The 14,683-nt window shown below is 39.8% G+C and overlaps 1 protein-coding gene across 1 annotated transcript in view; it reads right to left on the minus strand.

Annotated features, from left to right (window-relative positions):
* The window catches only part of NID1 (nidogen 1), an 80,714-nt gene that overhangs the window by 37,243 nt on the left and 28,788 nt on the right, over positions 1–14,683 (minus strand). Inside the window, exons 8-12 of the mRNA XM_037895290.2 lie at positions 14,378–14,623; positions 13,025–13,168; positions 8,629–8,757; positions 2,615–2,758; positions 1,619–1,741 (exon numbers count right to left, since the gene is read on the minus strand). Coding sequence (XP_037751218.1) covers positions 1,619–1,741; positions 2,615–2,758; positions 8,629–8,757; positions 13,025–13,168; positions 14,378–14,623 — 786 coding nt within the window. The remainder of the gene's footprint in view (positions 1–1,618; positions 1,742–2,614; positions 2,759–8,628; positions 8,758–13,024; positions 13,169–14,377; positions 14,624–14,683) is intronic.

The following is a 14,683-nucleotide window of genomic DNA, read 5'->3' on the forward strand; positions in this document are numbered from 1 at the left end:
AGAGATTTGATTAACTACCCAAGTATGTTCATCTGAAACTACTGAGTCTGTCAAGGTGAACACTTTGGGCCAGATTGTCCAGTAGTATAAATTGGTGTAGCCTAAATGAAGCCAGTGGAGCTACATTGATTTACACAATCTCAAGTTCTAGACCCAAGAATAGGAAGAATGGTTCTCATAGTTATTTCAACACTTCGGTTTGGAATGTGAAGAAACAGGCAAGGGAAAAAAAGTTGTCTACCATTTCAAATCTTGAGAAAAGTTTGGCCAAATTTTGGGTTCATGTTTGGGTCAGTTCTTATTTTATCGGAACTGCCTTTTTCTAGTAACTGCTCTCCATATGCAGCATTTTTACTGTAAAATGTCTGGAAAGGTTTGTAATGTAATTTAAATGAAATGTGACAAATTATTCATAGAAGTAATGCGATAGCAGTTACAGTAACAAATCTGAAACCAATATGCCTGTTTCCTCTGCTTATGCAACCTAAGAATCACGCAGTAACAGTGAAACATGTTAATATACGTACTGGATAGCTTGTCCCATCCGAATAAAAGTTGTTAATACCCATAGGGCATTGGGCAAGAATAATTCTTTTTTCCTCATTAGCTGTATTAATTTTGACATATGTGAAAGAAAACAAGTATTGCAAATTACACATAAACTCCTCATAAGGGCAGGAATAATTCTAGTAGCTGAAACATCTGTAAAGAAAAATGGATTGGATAGAGAGCTATTACCCTAACCAAAAAATGAGTACGTTTGTTTTGTTCAGACAGACAGATCCCTTTTCAGAACAGGTTATACCCATCATTATGTCAAAACACTGACTTCCCTAAACAGGGACTAGAATCACTTACATCTTGCCCTGTTTACTGCAGAAGGAGTGAACATGTATTCCTCCTTCCCCTCCATCAACACACTGCATCAGTTGAAAGATATTACAGTGAATACCCCCACAGATATCTACTTTAAATCAAGTGAAAACAGGGATGAGAGACCAGACACCACGAGCCTTTAAGATCTATTTGAAAGGTCATAATTTTTAGTGTGCAATCAATGAGGGGGTGATGTGGGGGGGGGGGGACCCAGATAAATATGGAGGTGGACTCCTTTGAAAAAATGAAGACACTACTGAATCATATTAACAGTAGGGCTTGATTTTCAACATCTCAGGAGACAGAGATGGCACACGAAAGTGTGAATGCAATGGCATGCTGAATTTGAACCCCATTGCTAGGATTGTATGAGCAAATAGCCAGTTCAATGCCTAATTGGCCTTGTGTATACACAATTGTGGTATCCACCCACTACATACAGCCCGAGTTATTTGACCTTTAGAAAATCAGGCCCTAAATACACTTAGGAGTCTCAGAATGCTTGGACACTAGCCACTGATCTATTACATTAAAACGATAAGGCTACTAATATTTTTTTTGCACAAGACAGATTGATAGCTATATTTGCCAAGTTGGTGACGCTTAAAGGGGGGAAATGGTAATAAAGATGAAGACCCTAGAAACAGGAGAGTTTGTTCTAGCGACGAAATAGGTTAAATGTTTGTCCTCTGATTCCTGAGCTTTATTTCTGGTCCCAAATTGAAGAACTGTAAAACTTTACCTCCTAACACACACTGGAAACCATCCCCACGATAACCTGCTTTACACTGGCAACTGAAGGACCCAGGAGTGTTGTAGCAGAAAGCATCTGGATGACAGCGGTTCTGTTGACATTCATCTACATCTGTAAAACAGAAGATCAGGCAAGATAATTTCTCATGATATACAATAGTTTACAGATCACAGTTAAAATTGTTTGGTTTGGATTTTTTTAAGGTGCCAAAGTGGCTTAGGAGTAGAAGTCTCATTTTTAACAGTGGCTAACACCTAGGAGCCTACATTCCACTGATTTTCAATGGAACTTCAGCTCCTATGCCACTTTGTTGCTTTTGAAAGTTTTACCCCATATCTAGGTTAGGATTTGATTTCTAGAGGTAAAGCATGCAAAATTTATACAGAAAATTCTAAAAAAAGCATTGTTGACAGTTTACTAACACAGCTACCTACCCACATTATTAAAAATATTCTGGATTTCTGAAGCAACAGATTTATAGATTGGTGGGCCCTACAAAATGGTTAGGATTTGGCTGGCAAAGGTTCCAGTGCATACAATTATGGGAAGCCACCACTGCACTATAGTCCAAGCAATGCGAAAAAAAGCATGTTACTATTACAAATTCAGTGTGCCAGGCACGGTGGGACACATCCTCAACCGATATAAACGGACACTGCTCTACATTGATTTACACCAACTGAGGATCTGACCTGATTTGTTTAGGTGACCATAAACTAACAACTGTTTAAGATTATTGCAACTCTCCCTTCAGAGCCAGGCTACTTATCAACCACATCTGTAATGAGTCCTGGGTTACAAATGAGGGGGGAAATATAAGGGTTGAATTTTATGTCTGTCAGGAGACTTATCAACCAAGACACTTTCTATTTGAAAATTGGAAATAAGTGATTTAAAAATCAAACCAAGGCAGGTATCAACTGGCTCACTAGCATATATAATAATCAGCAAAACGGTACTAAATAAATAAATGGCGTTACGCACCCACACAGGAGCGTCCATCTCCAGAGAAGCCATCTAGACATGTGCAGATGTAAGAAGAGCCACCAACATACACACATTGGGCACGCTGACGAATATCACAATTGTGTGTGCCCATCACACAATGGTTTATAACATGTTCGACAGCTGTAAGTTTAGATAAACACAAAATTAAAAATGAGATTTTACACATTTAAATTTCCCTCTACTTAATCTGCAGCTAGAGATACATTTCAGAGAAAGAAAAGCAATTTTTCAAAGGTATAAATTACAAAGGAACCTTTGTTTTATTTATCTGTCTGTACTTACTTACACTATGTACCTTGCAGGACAAGGCCATTTTACAAATGAAGGGCTTCATCCGCCTCAGCACCTTGCAGGTTTGGGCCAAAAATGTACTGTACAGTGCAACAGAGAAGTCACCACACACACAAATCCTAGCATCCAAAAGATTTTTCCTTTTTATAATTAATCAAGGAGTGGATGACAAAATGTCAGGAAAATAACCTTGTACAGGCCTATCAACATGTTGGCTGAACTATCCGTCGAACGCACTGGGAATAATTCAGTATCCCACTAAACTAACCCAGGATTGTTGTCACTTGGCAACAGATGGGACCTGTGACTCAGTAGGAGCCAAATACATTTGTAGATTAATGAGGAGACGTTTTGGCTAATTGCAGCAGCTATCACACAATCTACTTACAGCTGTGTCTGCTATCACATTTCCTACAGTAACAACAGCTATTCCACGCCCAACACTACTTCTATCACTCTCCACAACTCCCCGTTTCCCACTTGTTGTGTCTAAGAGAAAGGGAAGAGGCAAAAAAGAATTAAAATAAATTTTGAAACCCCCTGTCCCCCGAAATATTTGAATCTGGAACACCTGCAGCCACAGCAGCTTTCTAACAGCTGGTGCATGAGGGCTCACCAGGAGCTAGCCCTTCATGGGCTCTTTTCTAGGAGGGACAGGGTGACTGGAGAGCAAGGTCTGGATTGCTTCTCTCTCGGCAGTACAGACATATAGATTACAATGCTACCAGTAAAAGCTGCTGCCACAGCAAGATCTATGATGAGAGTCACTTTCTCTTCTTTTCCACATGAAAAGCCCTGGTAGAAAAGCACTGACACAGTTGGGATCATTTAGATTCGTTTCTCTGTGAACGTAAGGTTTAAACATAGAGCCACAACCACCACCGGTTTTATACTCTGGACTGTTTATCCCCAAACCCTCCCGACCCTGCAGCCAATAATCGGAGCACAGCACCCATTTACAACCCTTTTCTCCACCGCTGAGGGAACCAACAGCTGCTGATCAACAGCCCTATGCCCAACCCCATATTACCGGCTGCATCGTCAATGGGACAACGTATTACGCAGCAACTAACCAAAATATTCAGTAAAAACGGAGACAACTCCAGTCACCTTGACATGTGCATAGGTCACAGGATTTTGGGAGTTTCATGCCACTTGCACTTAATACAAGCACTAGGAAAGAGCTAAAGGTGAGTAGGAGCACTGCCTTGAGAGAGCAAGTTGCAGAAGCACAAAAGAAGGCAACAGACACCCACTCTGGTGCTTAGATTTGCAGAGTGCTGACTCCCCATCCCTGGGGAAGGGGAAGGGAAGAAGAGAGCCACTGGATTTGTTTTCATCAGCGAAGTACTCTCCATTCTCCTTCCAGCCCTGTACACTGCAGAGTTTATCTTTGCAATGCCTCCGCCAGAAAGAAAGGGCCAAACTGGGGGTCAACGGGATTAGATCAGGGACGAATTTGGCCAGAGCTGGTCACCGGAAGTGCTACAAAGATAAACTTTATAGGTACATCCACATTACACACTCCTTACAGCGATGTGTAGCGTACACACCTAGGTAGCCCTCTTTGCACGGGCACAAACAGCAGCACAGGCAGCGAGGCACTGCTTCAAAGACACACCTGAAGCCTGTGTGTATGTCCCCAGGCATATATCCCTACATGGCCCTCGACAGCCCAAGCAGTGCCTACCCTGCCTACCCTGCTACTTTTAGCAGAGTCGTGTCCCGCTGTCGCCCAGCTGCAGGGTGACACATTTGCCCTTTAAAATCATTCAATATTCACAAGACTGTCCAAAAAGAGTGTCATGCGTTTTTAGACAAGTTGCATCTATATGATATTAAACAGGATGAAAATTCCACATGGGAAATTAATCTGTGCATAAAGAAATTCACTTTAAACATGCATTCTGTACAAGCACCTTCAGACTTAGTCAGCTACTATAAAAGTTGAACTTCTGTACATGGAAAAGCCTGAGAGCGAGTAAGGAAAAAAAAAACGTAGTGAGCGTGTACTTGCCCAGAGTAGGAAACACCTGACTATATATTCTTAAATTCAGGTTTCCACCAAGCAGATGTTGAAACAACAAATATGTAAGAAAGGAAATATTTAATAAAAAGTTACTTGGCAGAGCCAATAAAGTTACTTATTTAAAGCTTTCACAGGCCACCTGACATTACACAGCTAACAATAAAATTTCCTCAAAACCCTAGAGGCTTAGATTTCTTTTTAAGCAGGGATTTAGCATGGCTTTTCCCCTCCAATGCTCTCCCCTCCAATTCCTTTTTAGCAAGTTACAACAGGAACTTCAAGACTCCCAACCTACACACAGCACTGGTCCACAACAGCATTAGTAGGGACCAGTTCTAAACAGCACACTACATTATCCAAATGATAAATCTGAGAGTTACATAGATTGACACCAAGCTGAAGATAGACCCTTATCTGGACTAAAATATAAGAGAGCAAAAAGAGCTGAATTCTCCCTCTTTCTACCCGTAGATCCTTTTTTGGGAAGGAAAGGTGTGGAACAATTGTCTTTTCTAATCCCAAATCAGAAGGAATTTCCAGCAGTGTTGAAATCTAGTTTCATAAATGGCATAATACAAGGGTAGAAGGTGGGCCTTTTGAACATTGGTATTTGGGTCCTACTCAGAGAATGTGGACTCCCTATTCCATGCTCCCCACATGGACTGCAGCCCAGGAGCAGCATAAGGTCCATAAAAGACGGGGGGCCAATGGTGCCTGAACCATGGCCCCATCCCCCCGTGCTGCCCCTTCTCCTGGAGCCCCTACCCTCACGCCACCTCTTCCTGAGGCCTCACCACTGTTCCGCCCCTTCTCCCCAAGCCCTTCCCTTGCACTACCCCTTCCCTTGAGGCCCCACTCTGGCACTGTCTCTTCCCCCCTCGGCGTGCCCCCTGCTCACTCCTCTCCGCCCCTTCCCCCCCACCCGTCGCTTGCCCTTATGGCAGGTAAAAAGTGGGAGGGACCATGGCCCCCTGGCCCCTCCTGTTGCGGCAACCCTGCTGCAGCCAGCTCACTTCAGGACCCCAACAATGCAGTCCAGCTCTCAGAAACAGTAAACAGAAAGCTTGTTAGCACATGCTCAGAAGTAGGAGCAACACAAAGGGACAGTTTAAAACTGGAGTTAAGACTGACCTGCCTTAAATTTGAAGACATTGTGAAATAAGATGGCATGTTAGTAACTGTTCATTTTAATTTTTCCCCCTTTACAACTATGAACACCAATTATGTTTGGAATCCACAGCTGAAAGTAACAGGCAAGTATGAAACAGCTGAGATCTGAAGACAGCCAATTTTAAAATCACGTTTGTTTAGATTTATATTCAGCCTTCAGGACAACTTAGCTGAGAATTGTACTAGTAAAGTATCAGTCTTTCTAAGAGTCATAGATGATAATTTTCTAACATAAAAAGATACTGCATCCAACATGTGGTAGCTCTGTTTTGGACCTCATCATGATGGATAAAGATGAATTATTCACTGGACTAGTAGTTGGTGGTTGCTAGGGACCAGTGATCATCAACTGATTACATTCAACATGGACAAACAGAGGACACTCCCAACCAGGCACTCCTCCGTTCCTCACCTCCCCCTGCCCTACATTTTAGTTTTTTATAAATTTTATCCTGTTTTTAATTTTTTTAAATAAAACCTGACAAAACCTGGAAAATTTAAAAAATAGAAATTGAAAACAAAAAAGTCCTTAATCATATTCAGTCTGTGATCCACCACACCTTCCAGATCCTTTTCTATTGTACTACCTAAATAGCTATTGCCCATTTTCTGCATTTGATTTTTCCTTGGCAAGTGTAGTACTTTGGACTTTTCTTTACTGAATGTCATCTTGTTGATTTCAGACCAACTCTCCAATTTGTCAAGGTCGTTTTGATTTCTGAGCCTGTCCTCCAAAGCGCTTGCAACCCCTCCCAGCTTGGTGTCACCTGCAAATTTTATAAGCACTTTCTCTATTCCATTATCCAAATCATTAATGAAAATATTGACGAGTCCTGGATCCAGGACTGACCCCTGCAAGACCCCACTAGATATGTCCTCCTAGAGTGACAGTGAAACATTGACAACTACTCTGAATATAGTTGTGCCCTCATTTTATAATAATCTCATCTAGACCACATTTCCCTAATTTGCTTAGGAGAATGTCATTTGGGACATTAAAAGCTTTACTAAATCATGATAAATCATGTTGATGGCTTCCCCCACATCCACTACACCAGTAAACCTGTCAAAGAAGGTAACTAGGTTGGTTTGGCATGATTTGTTCCTGACAAATGTATTTATTTATCACCCTATTATCCTGTTGGTGCTTAAAAAATTAATTATTTAATGATTTGTTTCAGTATCTTTCCAAGTATCAAAAAGTTAAGTTAACTGGTCTATAACTCCCCAGGTCCTCTTTGTTCCCTTTTTTAAATGCAGGTTCTATTTTTGTCCTTCTCCAGTCCTCTGGGACCTCACCCATCCTCCATAAGTCTTTGATGATAAATCACTCATGGTTCTGAGATTGCTTCAGCTAGTTCCTTATGTACCCTAGGGAGAATTTCATCAGGTCCTGATAATTTGAACACATCTAGCTTAATTAATTCTTATTTCACCTGTTCTTTCCCTATGCTGGCTTGTGTTCCTTCCCATTTCTTAATATTAATCTTAAGTATCTGTTCTCAATTTTTTTTTAAACTCAAATTAAGCATTAAACACCTCAGCCTTCTTAATATAATTTGTTATGCACTCTCCTTTCCTGCTACATAGTGGACCTACATTTTCCTTCATCTTTCTATTGCTCCTGATATACAAGGCTCTATAAGCCTCTTTTTATGTCCCTTACGAGGTGTAATTAATTTAGTGCCTTAGGTTTTCAGATTTGATTTTGTGCCTACATGCCTGTGCTATTCTTTTGTACTCCTCTTTCATAATTTGTCCATGTTTCCATTTTTTTGGTAGGATTCTCTTTGACTTTCAGGTCATTCAAGAGATCCTAATGCATCCATAATAGCCTCTTACTATTCTTTTTTCTTTGCATTGGGATAGTATGCGGTTGTGCCTTTAATATTGTCTTCTTGAGAAACTGCCTGCTCTCCTGAATTCCTTTTTCTCTTAGATTTTCTTTCCATGGGACCTTACCTACTAGTTCAGAGTTGTTAAAGTCTGCTTTTTTGAAGTCTAATGCAATCCTTGGATGTATAAACAGGGGAATAGGAAGGTGACTTTATTTTTGTTTACAGCATTGGTGAGTCTGATACTGGAATACTGCGTACAATTCTGATGTCCATATTTTAAAGAGTACATTTAAAAATTGGAAAGGTTGTAGGAAAGAGACAAACATTATTCAAGGGCTAGAGAAAATGCCTTCTAGTGACTTAGAGAGCTCAATCTGTTTAGCTTATCAAAAAGATGTTTGAGAGGTGGCTTGATTACAGTGCATCTTCACAAGGAAAAAGCAGTGAGTACTAAAAGGCTCTTTAAACTGTGAAAACAGGACACACACCTAATGTTATAAAAATTCTTTGAAGGTCACCTTTAAGTGACTTGCCCAAAGTAACAGCAAGAATCAGAAACAGAACCCACGAAACCTGACTCCCACATCTGTGCTCTGTGTAATGGTCCACATTGCCCAAAACCTGCTAGTAAATGATTTAAGAAAATCTGGAACTAAACTCACCCACGCAAGTCCGTCCATCATCTGAAAACTGATAGCCATCAACACACTCACATCGGAAAGTTCCTGGCTGGTTATTACAGACTGCATTGCTGCCACACACTGTCGGTTGCTCTGAGCACTCATCAACATCTGGAGAGTGTAACAAAGATTCTAGTTGAGTGGACTAGGGGTGAACAATGTGGATCCTAGAAACAAGGGCATTACGCAACTACCAACAGATAAATAAATAGATAGATTAATAAAAGTAATCTAAGAAACCAATCCATACACCAGCTGTGTTGTTATTCTTTAACATTTCCAAAGAGACATTCAAGAACTTTCCACAGGCCAATAAAGGTTCCTTTCCTAAGATGACATGATTGCACAAAGCTATAGCAGTAAAGTGTAACATTATTGTACAATATGGATTCAACCAACAATTGCTGCTGTAATCTTAAGTTAGATTTTAAAATAAATGATATCTTTTGTTGTTCATATATGTGCTATGTACAGCATGAGCATCACTGATTATGCTGGAGGCTTGTTACTTGTGGAGAGCTACACTAATGCATAATAATTTATTGCATGTAATTGTCAGAGATCACACATTCAGAAAATAAAATGGACTAATATTTTATTAAATTGTGCCATATAGCAGCTACCAACTATAGTTTAACTAAATGTAACATGTGGAGGACCTGTACAGATGTGATATTGATTCATAACTTTCACTGTAAGTCATGCATTCCAAGCTTTATATGATCATGTTTTATAGCTCTCCAGCCAGGAGGACCCCTAGTGTAGGCATCTATGGAATTTCTAATGTGACCTGGGATACATAGGAGGGACTAAATTATGAGAGGTTTCAGAGTAGCAGCCGTGTTAGTCTGTATTTGCAAAAAGAAAAGGAGTACTTGTGGCACCTTAGAGACTAACAAATTTATTTGAGCATAAGCTTTCGTGAGCATCCAATGAAGTGAGCTGTAGCTCACGAAAGCTTATGCTCAAATAAATTTGTTAGTCTCTAAGGTGCCACAAGTACTCCTTTAAATTATGAGAGTCAGTCAAACAAAACAGCACATTATCACAGTTTAGCTTTGTCAGACTAATAACATATTTTACACTGAGAAGTTACCAAGTATAAAATAGCTATTACTCTGTAAGTCATACATTAAACTGCAGAGTCCTGTGAAATACTTAAGATGTGAGATTTTAAACAACAGGAATGCCACACAACTGAGAAGAACAGACTTCTTTTCAGAACTGCTTCTATTTAGAGTCCAGTCTTGAAAAGATGGTTCCAATGGCTTCTATTTTTCCCAAACATACTAAGATAGTGCAACTGGCTATTTGAAACGAGGCTTTAGATTCCAATTCTTTACCCATTCTACAAATTATTTAGAGTGCTCTAACAAAATACAGGTTCTATGATAGTAGGTAGCTCTAATGAAACAGCTATATTCAATTTTTAACTAAAAGGAGGAGAGGTACACTTTTAAAATTACATAATAATTATACATTTAATAGTCTCTGGAAGTGAAAATGTTATCAGAGCCAAAAAGCAAGGGTAACCCAAAGACCTTTGTGATAATTTTCCCTCTCCTAGATAATTTTCTTTATCTCTTGTTTACAGAGGTTGCCCTGGGCTTAAAAAAAAAAAAATCAAGACAGTTGCAAAGATTTTGGATAGTACGTTAAAAATAAATATTTATCTACACTTATCACAAGCAGTATTTGAGGTACCACAGCTATGTCCTTTTCTAAATAATGTACTACTAATTATATCCATTGCATAGCCCAAGACATCCATAAACTAGTGTTTTACATGTACAAAGAGTTCAGTGCTCCCATCCAGGATTCTTAGTAAGACTTTGTGGAGACACAGCTGGGGGCGTTAGGTTTTAAACAGGTTTCAGAGTAGCAGCCGTGTTAGTCTGTATCCGCAAAAAGAAAAGGAGGACTTGTGGCACCTTAGAGACTAACAAATTTATTTGAGCATAAGCTTTTGTGAGCTACAGCTCACTTCATTGGATGCATTCAGTGGAAAATACAGTGGGGAGATTTATATACACAGAGAACATGAAAAAATACACACTGTAACGAGAGTGATCAGGTAAGGTGAGCTATTACCAGCAGGAGAGCGGGGGGTGGGGGGGGAACCTTTTGTAGTGATTCATAGATTCATAGATATTTAGGTCAGAAGGGACCATTATGATCATCTAGTCTGACCTCCTGCACAACGCAGGCCACAGAATTTCACCCACCACTCCTGCAAAAAACCTCACACCTATATCTGTGCTACTGAAGTCCTCAAATCGTAGTTTAAAGACTTCAAGGAGCAGAGAATCCTCCAGCAAGTGACCTGTGCCCCATGCTACAGAGGAAGGCGAAAAAACTCCAGGGCCTCTTCCAATCTGCCCTGGAGGAAAATTCCTTCCCGACCCCAAATATGGCGATCAGCTAAACCCTGAGCATATGGGCAAGATTCATCAGCCAGATGCTAAAGAAAATTCTTTCCTGGGTAACTCGGATCCCACCCCATCTAATATCCCATCACAGGCCATTGGGCCTATTTACCATGAATATTTAATTACCAAAACCATGTTATCCCATCATACCATCTCCTCCATAAACTTATCGAGTTTAATCTTAAAGCCAGATAGATCTTTTGCCCCCACTGCTTCCCTTGGAAGGCTATTCCAAAACTTCACTCCTCTGATGGTTAGAAACCTTCGTCTAATTTCTAGTCTAAATTTCCTGGTGGCCAGTTTATATCCATTTGTTCTTGTGTCCACATTGGTACTGAGCTTAATCAAGGTGGGCCATTTCCAGCAGTTGACAAGGACATCTGAGGAACGGGGGGGGGGGGAGGGGGAGGGAATAAACATGGGGAAAGAGTTTTACTTTGTGTAATGACCCATCCACTCCCAGTCTTTATTCAAGCCTAAGTTAATTGTATCCAGTTTGCAAATTAATTCCAGTTCAGCAGTCTCTCGTTGGAGTCTGGATACAATGCATCCGATGAAGTGATGTACTCCTTTTCTTTTTGCGGATACAGACTAAGACGGCTGCTACTCTGAAACCTGTCAGACGATCTTGCCAACTGCTGGAAATGGCCCACCTTGATTAGCACTACAAAAGGTTTCCTCCTCCCCCCCCCCCCCGCCCTCCTGCGGTAATAGCTCACCTTACCTGATCACTTTCCTTACAGTGTGTATGGTAACACCCATTGTTTCATGTTCTCTGTGTATATTAATCTCCCCACTGTATTTTCCACTGAATGCATCCGATGAAGTGAGCTGTAGCTCACGAAAGCTTATGCTCAAATAAATTGGTTAGTCTCTAAGGTGCCACAAGTACTCCTTTTCTTTTTGAGGTTTTAAACAGTTCATTAAAACTGCTTCCTCTTTTATAAGCAGCTAAATTGAGGTTGCTTCACAATAAAATCTGAAAAAAGCAAAGCAACCCGTGGAGTATTAACATATATACAGAGCAGCACTTTTAATCTAGAAAAGCTCTTACAGCATTGGTTATTGGTCCAAGTTTTTCCAGTCAGCAACAGCTGAGATGGCATAAGGGGATCCAGTAAACCAAGAGGAATACCGATTCAGACTAGACAAGCAAAACAAATGAATTTAACAATGATTAATTACCTCAATTGTGGCCCAACCATATTATAAACAGAGTATGGCCAGACTCTGTGGACTGGGAAAACTGTGCTTTAAACTGTAAAATTTCACTTGGTCTTCACACAAATCTTCAAACTGGAATCCATTACTAACTGAGCCTGGTACAAAAAATAACCTAAAGATTGGATTTTATTGGGTCTTTTGAAGATAGTGGAAAGACTGCTATTGATTTCAATATTAACTGCTTTGATCAAGGCCATAGTAACATTTGTTATAGGTAGTCTGTGAGCAGAAAATAGCAATCCTTTCAGGAATATGCTGTGTATGTAGGTTTGGTAGCAGAGCAAAAAAAACCTTCGGGATTTTGAAAGGCAAAAATATTACAAAATTTCTGTCAGTCATTACGAAGTTCTAATATACACACAAGCTCACCAAGGAAAGAATGTGTGTAATTATTTTGAACTGTCTTCTTCCCCCACTATGAATTTATTCATAGTGGAAAAAAAGCAAAAACCTTATTTAAATATTTAATATTATTTGTTTATACTATGATAGCACTCAAGCTCCAGTTAACCTTAGGGTTCTTTGTGCTAGGCACTATACAAAACACATAGTGAAAGAATTTCTGCCTCAGAAAGCTTTAGAGAACCATATTCCAATAGCAAGATTTTCAAGACATGTGTTAATAGTCCAGGCCAAAAGGGTCGGTTCTGAGGGTTAATATATTCCATCGATGACAAGCAGAATCTACACAAGCCATTATTCTGATGCATAAATGTTTCTCATACCGTAACAAATATGTCCATCTCCACGGAAGCCTACAGAGCATTCACAGGAGAACTGATTTCCTGTTCCTGGACGACATACTGCATTGGTGTCACAACCATGGGTTCCAGTGTAGCAAGGATTTCGGCTGATATCAGCAGAACCATCTGTTCAAAGAGATTGTATTTAACCACTGAAGAAGCTAAAATGAGGCCAAGTTAAATGTGACTATCTGACAAACATTAGTCTCTTACAGCCCTTATTTAAAGGGAAGTTTAAAGTCTGAATCCATCCCTGCAGCAGCATGAGGACTGAGGCAGAGACTGAGGAGAGATTGCTTACACCTGCAGTATGTGTGGGGGCCAGTTTTGTGCCAGTTGGACTCATCAGGGAGAGGGGTTCCTACAGTTGAGATGCAGGTCAACTATCAGTCATGCCTTTTACCTCAAATATGACAGCACAAGGTCTTCCCAAGAACTTTTACAAAGGAACATGGGTAAATTATAAAAACAATACAGTTGACACTTTTAGACAGAAAAGCCCAAAGCAAATTATATTGGTTGGGGTGCTTTTTTTAAGTAGCTAGGGATGCCTTATTTCTACCTGTATCCTTGCTGTCAAAAACTAACATACTCCTTTCTGTACTCACTTGGTTTGTATTTTTAAATTGTTCCTTCATTCATACCTAATTTAATTCCTGCAAAAAAGAATTTCACTAACTTGTCATTAAGGTTGACCAGACTTATCAACCTTTGCACAAATATCCTTTAAAATAAGTGTCAGATTGAAACAAAACCAAAATTAATAAAAGAAAACCCAACACACACAAACAAGTTTATCATTTGACTCAAATAAAACATTTTGTATAATTGGCTATTGCACATCATCCAGAAATGAAATGCTATGACTGGCTGAAAGATGGCTCTTAGAAACTAGCTTCTGTTTAATGGCACATGATTCATTCTAGTACTGGGTTGTTTTTTGATGCAGTGGGTTTGTGCTCCCATACAGTATAAAAAGGGATTCATTGACGACAGAACTGTTATTTGTTTAAAAGATAAAAGTACATGAGGTAAATGAAAATTCTCCATGGATGTACTAGTAAGGAAAAGATTCATACTGGTATTTTTAAAGTAGCCTATGAGTTAGGCACTCAAATCCCACTTAAATTCAATAGAAGTTAGGTGCTCAATTGACAAGAAGTATTTCTGGACCTTTTTTAAGAAAGGTCCATAGGCATTTTTAATTCCAGGTAAGTAACGCAGCTATATAATCTATTTCATTAACATCCAGCTAATGCAAAGTCATATATAAAGGAGTTTATCTCCCACAATCCAAGCCCCAAAAGAGAAATTGAAGAATTATCATATACGTACCACTGACTGGGCCAATTGAGTTGCTCATAGCATATCGCAGAATTTGTTCGTCCCTATTATACAGGACAAAGACGCTGTCTACTGATAGTTGCTGTGTGGCAGAAATAGCGTGATGTGAGTCATCATGAATGCATTCGTCAAATGAGATGGTCTGTCGCCACTGGTAGGCTACAGTGTAGGAGGGAGAAATCCCATCTCGTTCTGGTTCTGTCACTGTGTACTCCCTGGTAGAAGACGATGTGATCACTGAAATACAATAAATACCACATGGATAAGAGAGGAAAGGGAGAGTACAAAGCCCATTTC

Source organism: Chelonia mydas, chromosome 3 (genome assembly GCF_015237465.2).
Source record: "Chelonia mydas isolate rCheMyd1 chromosome 3, rCheMyd1.pri.v2, whole genome shotgun sequence".
Classification (NCBI taxonomy): Eukaryota; Metazoa; Chordata; order Testudines; family Cheloniidae; genus Chelonia; species Chelonia mydas.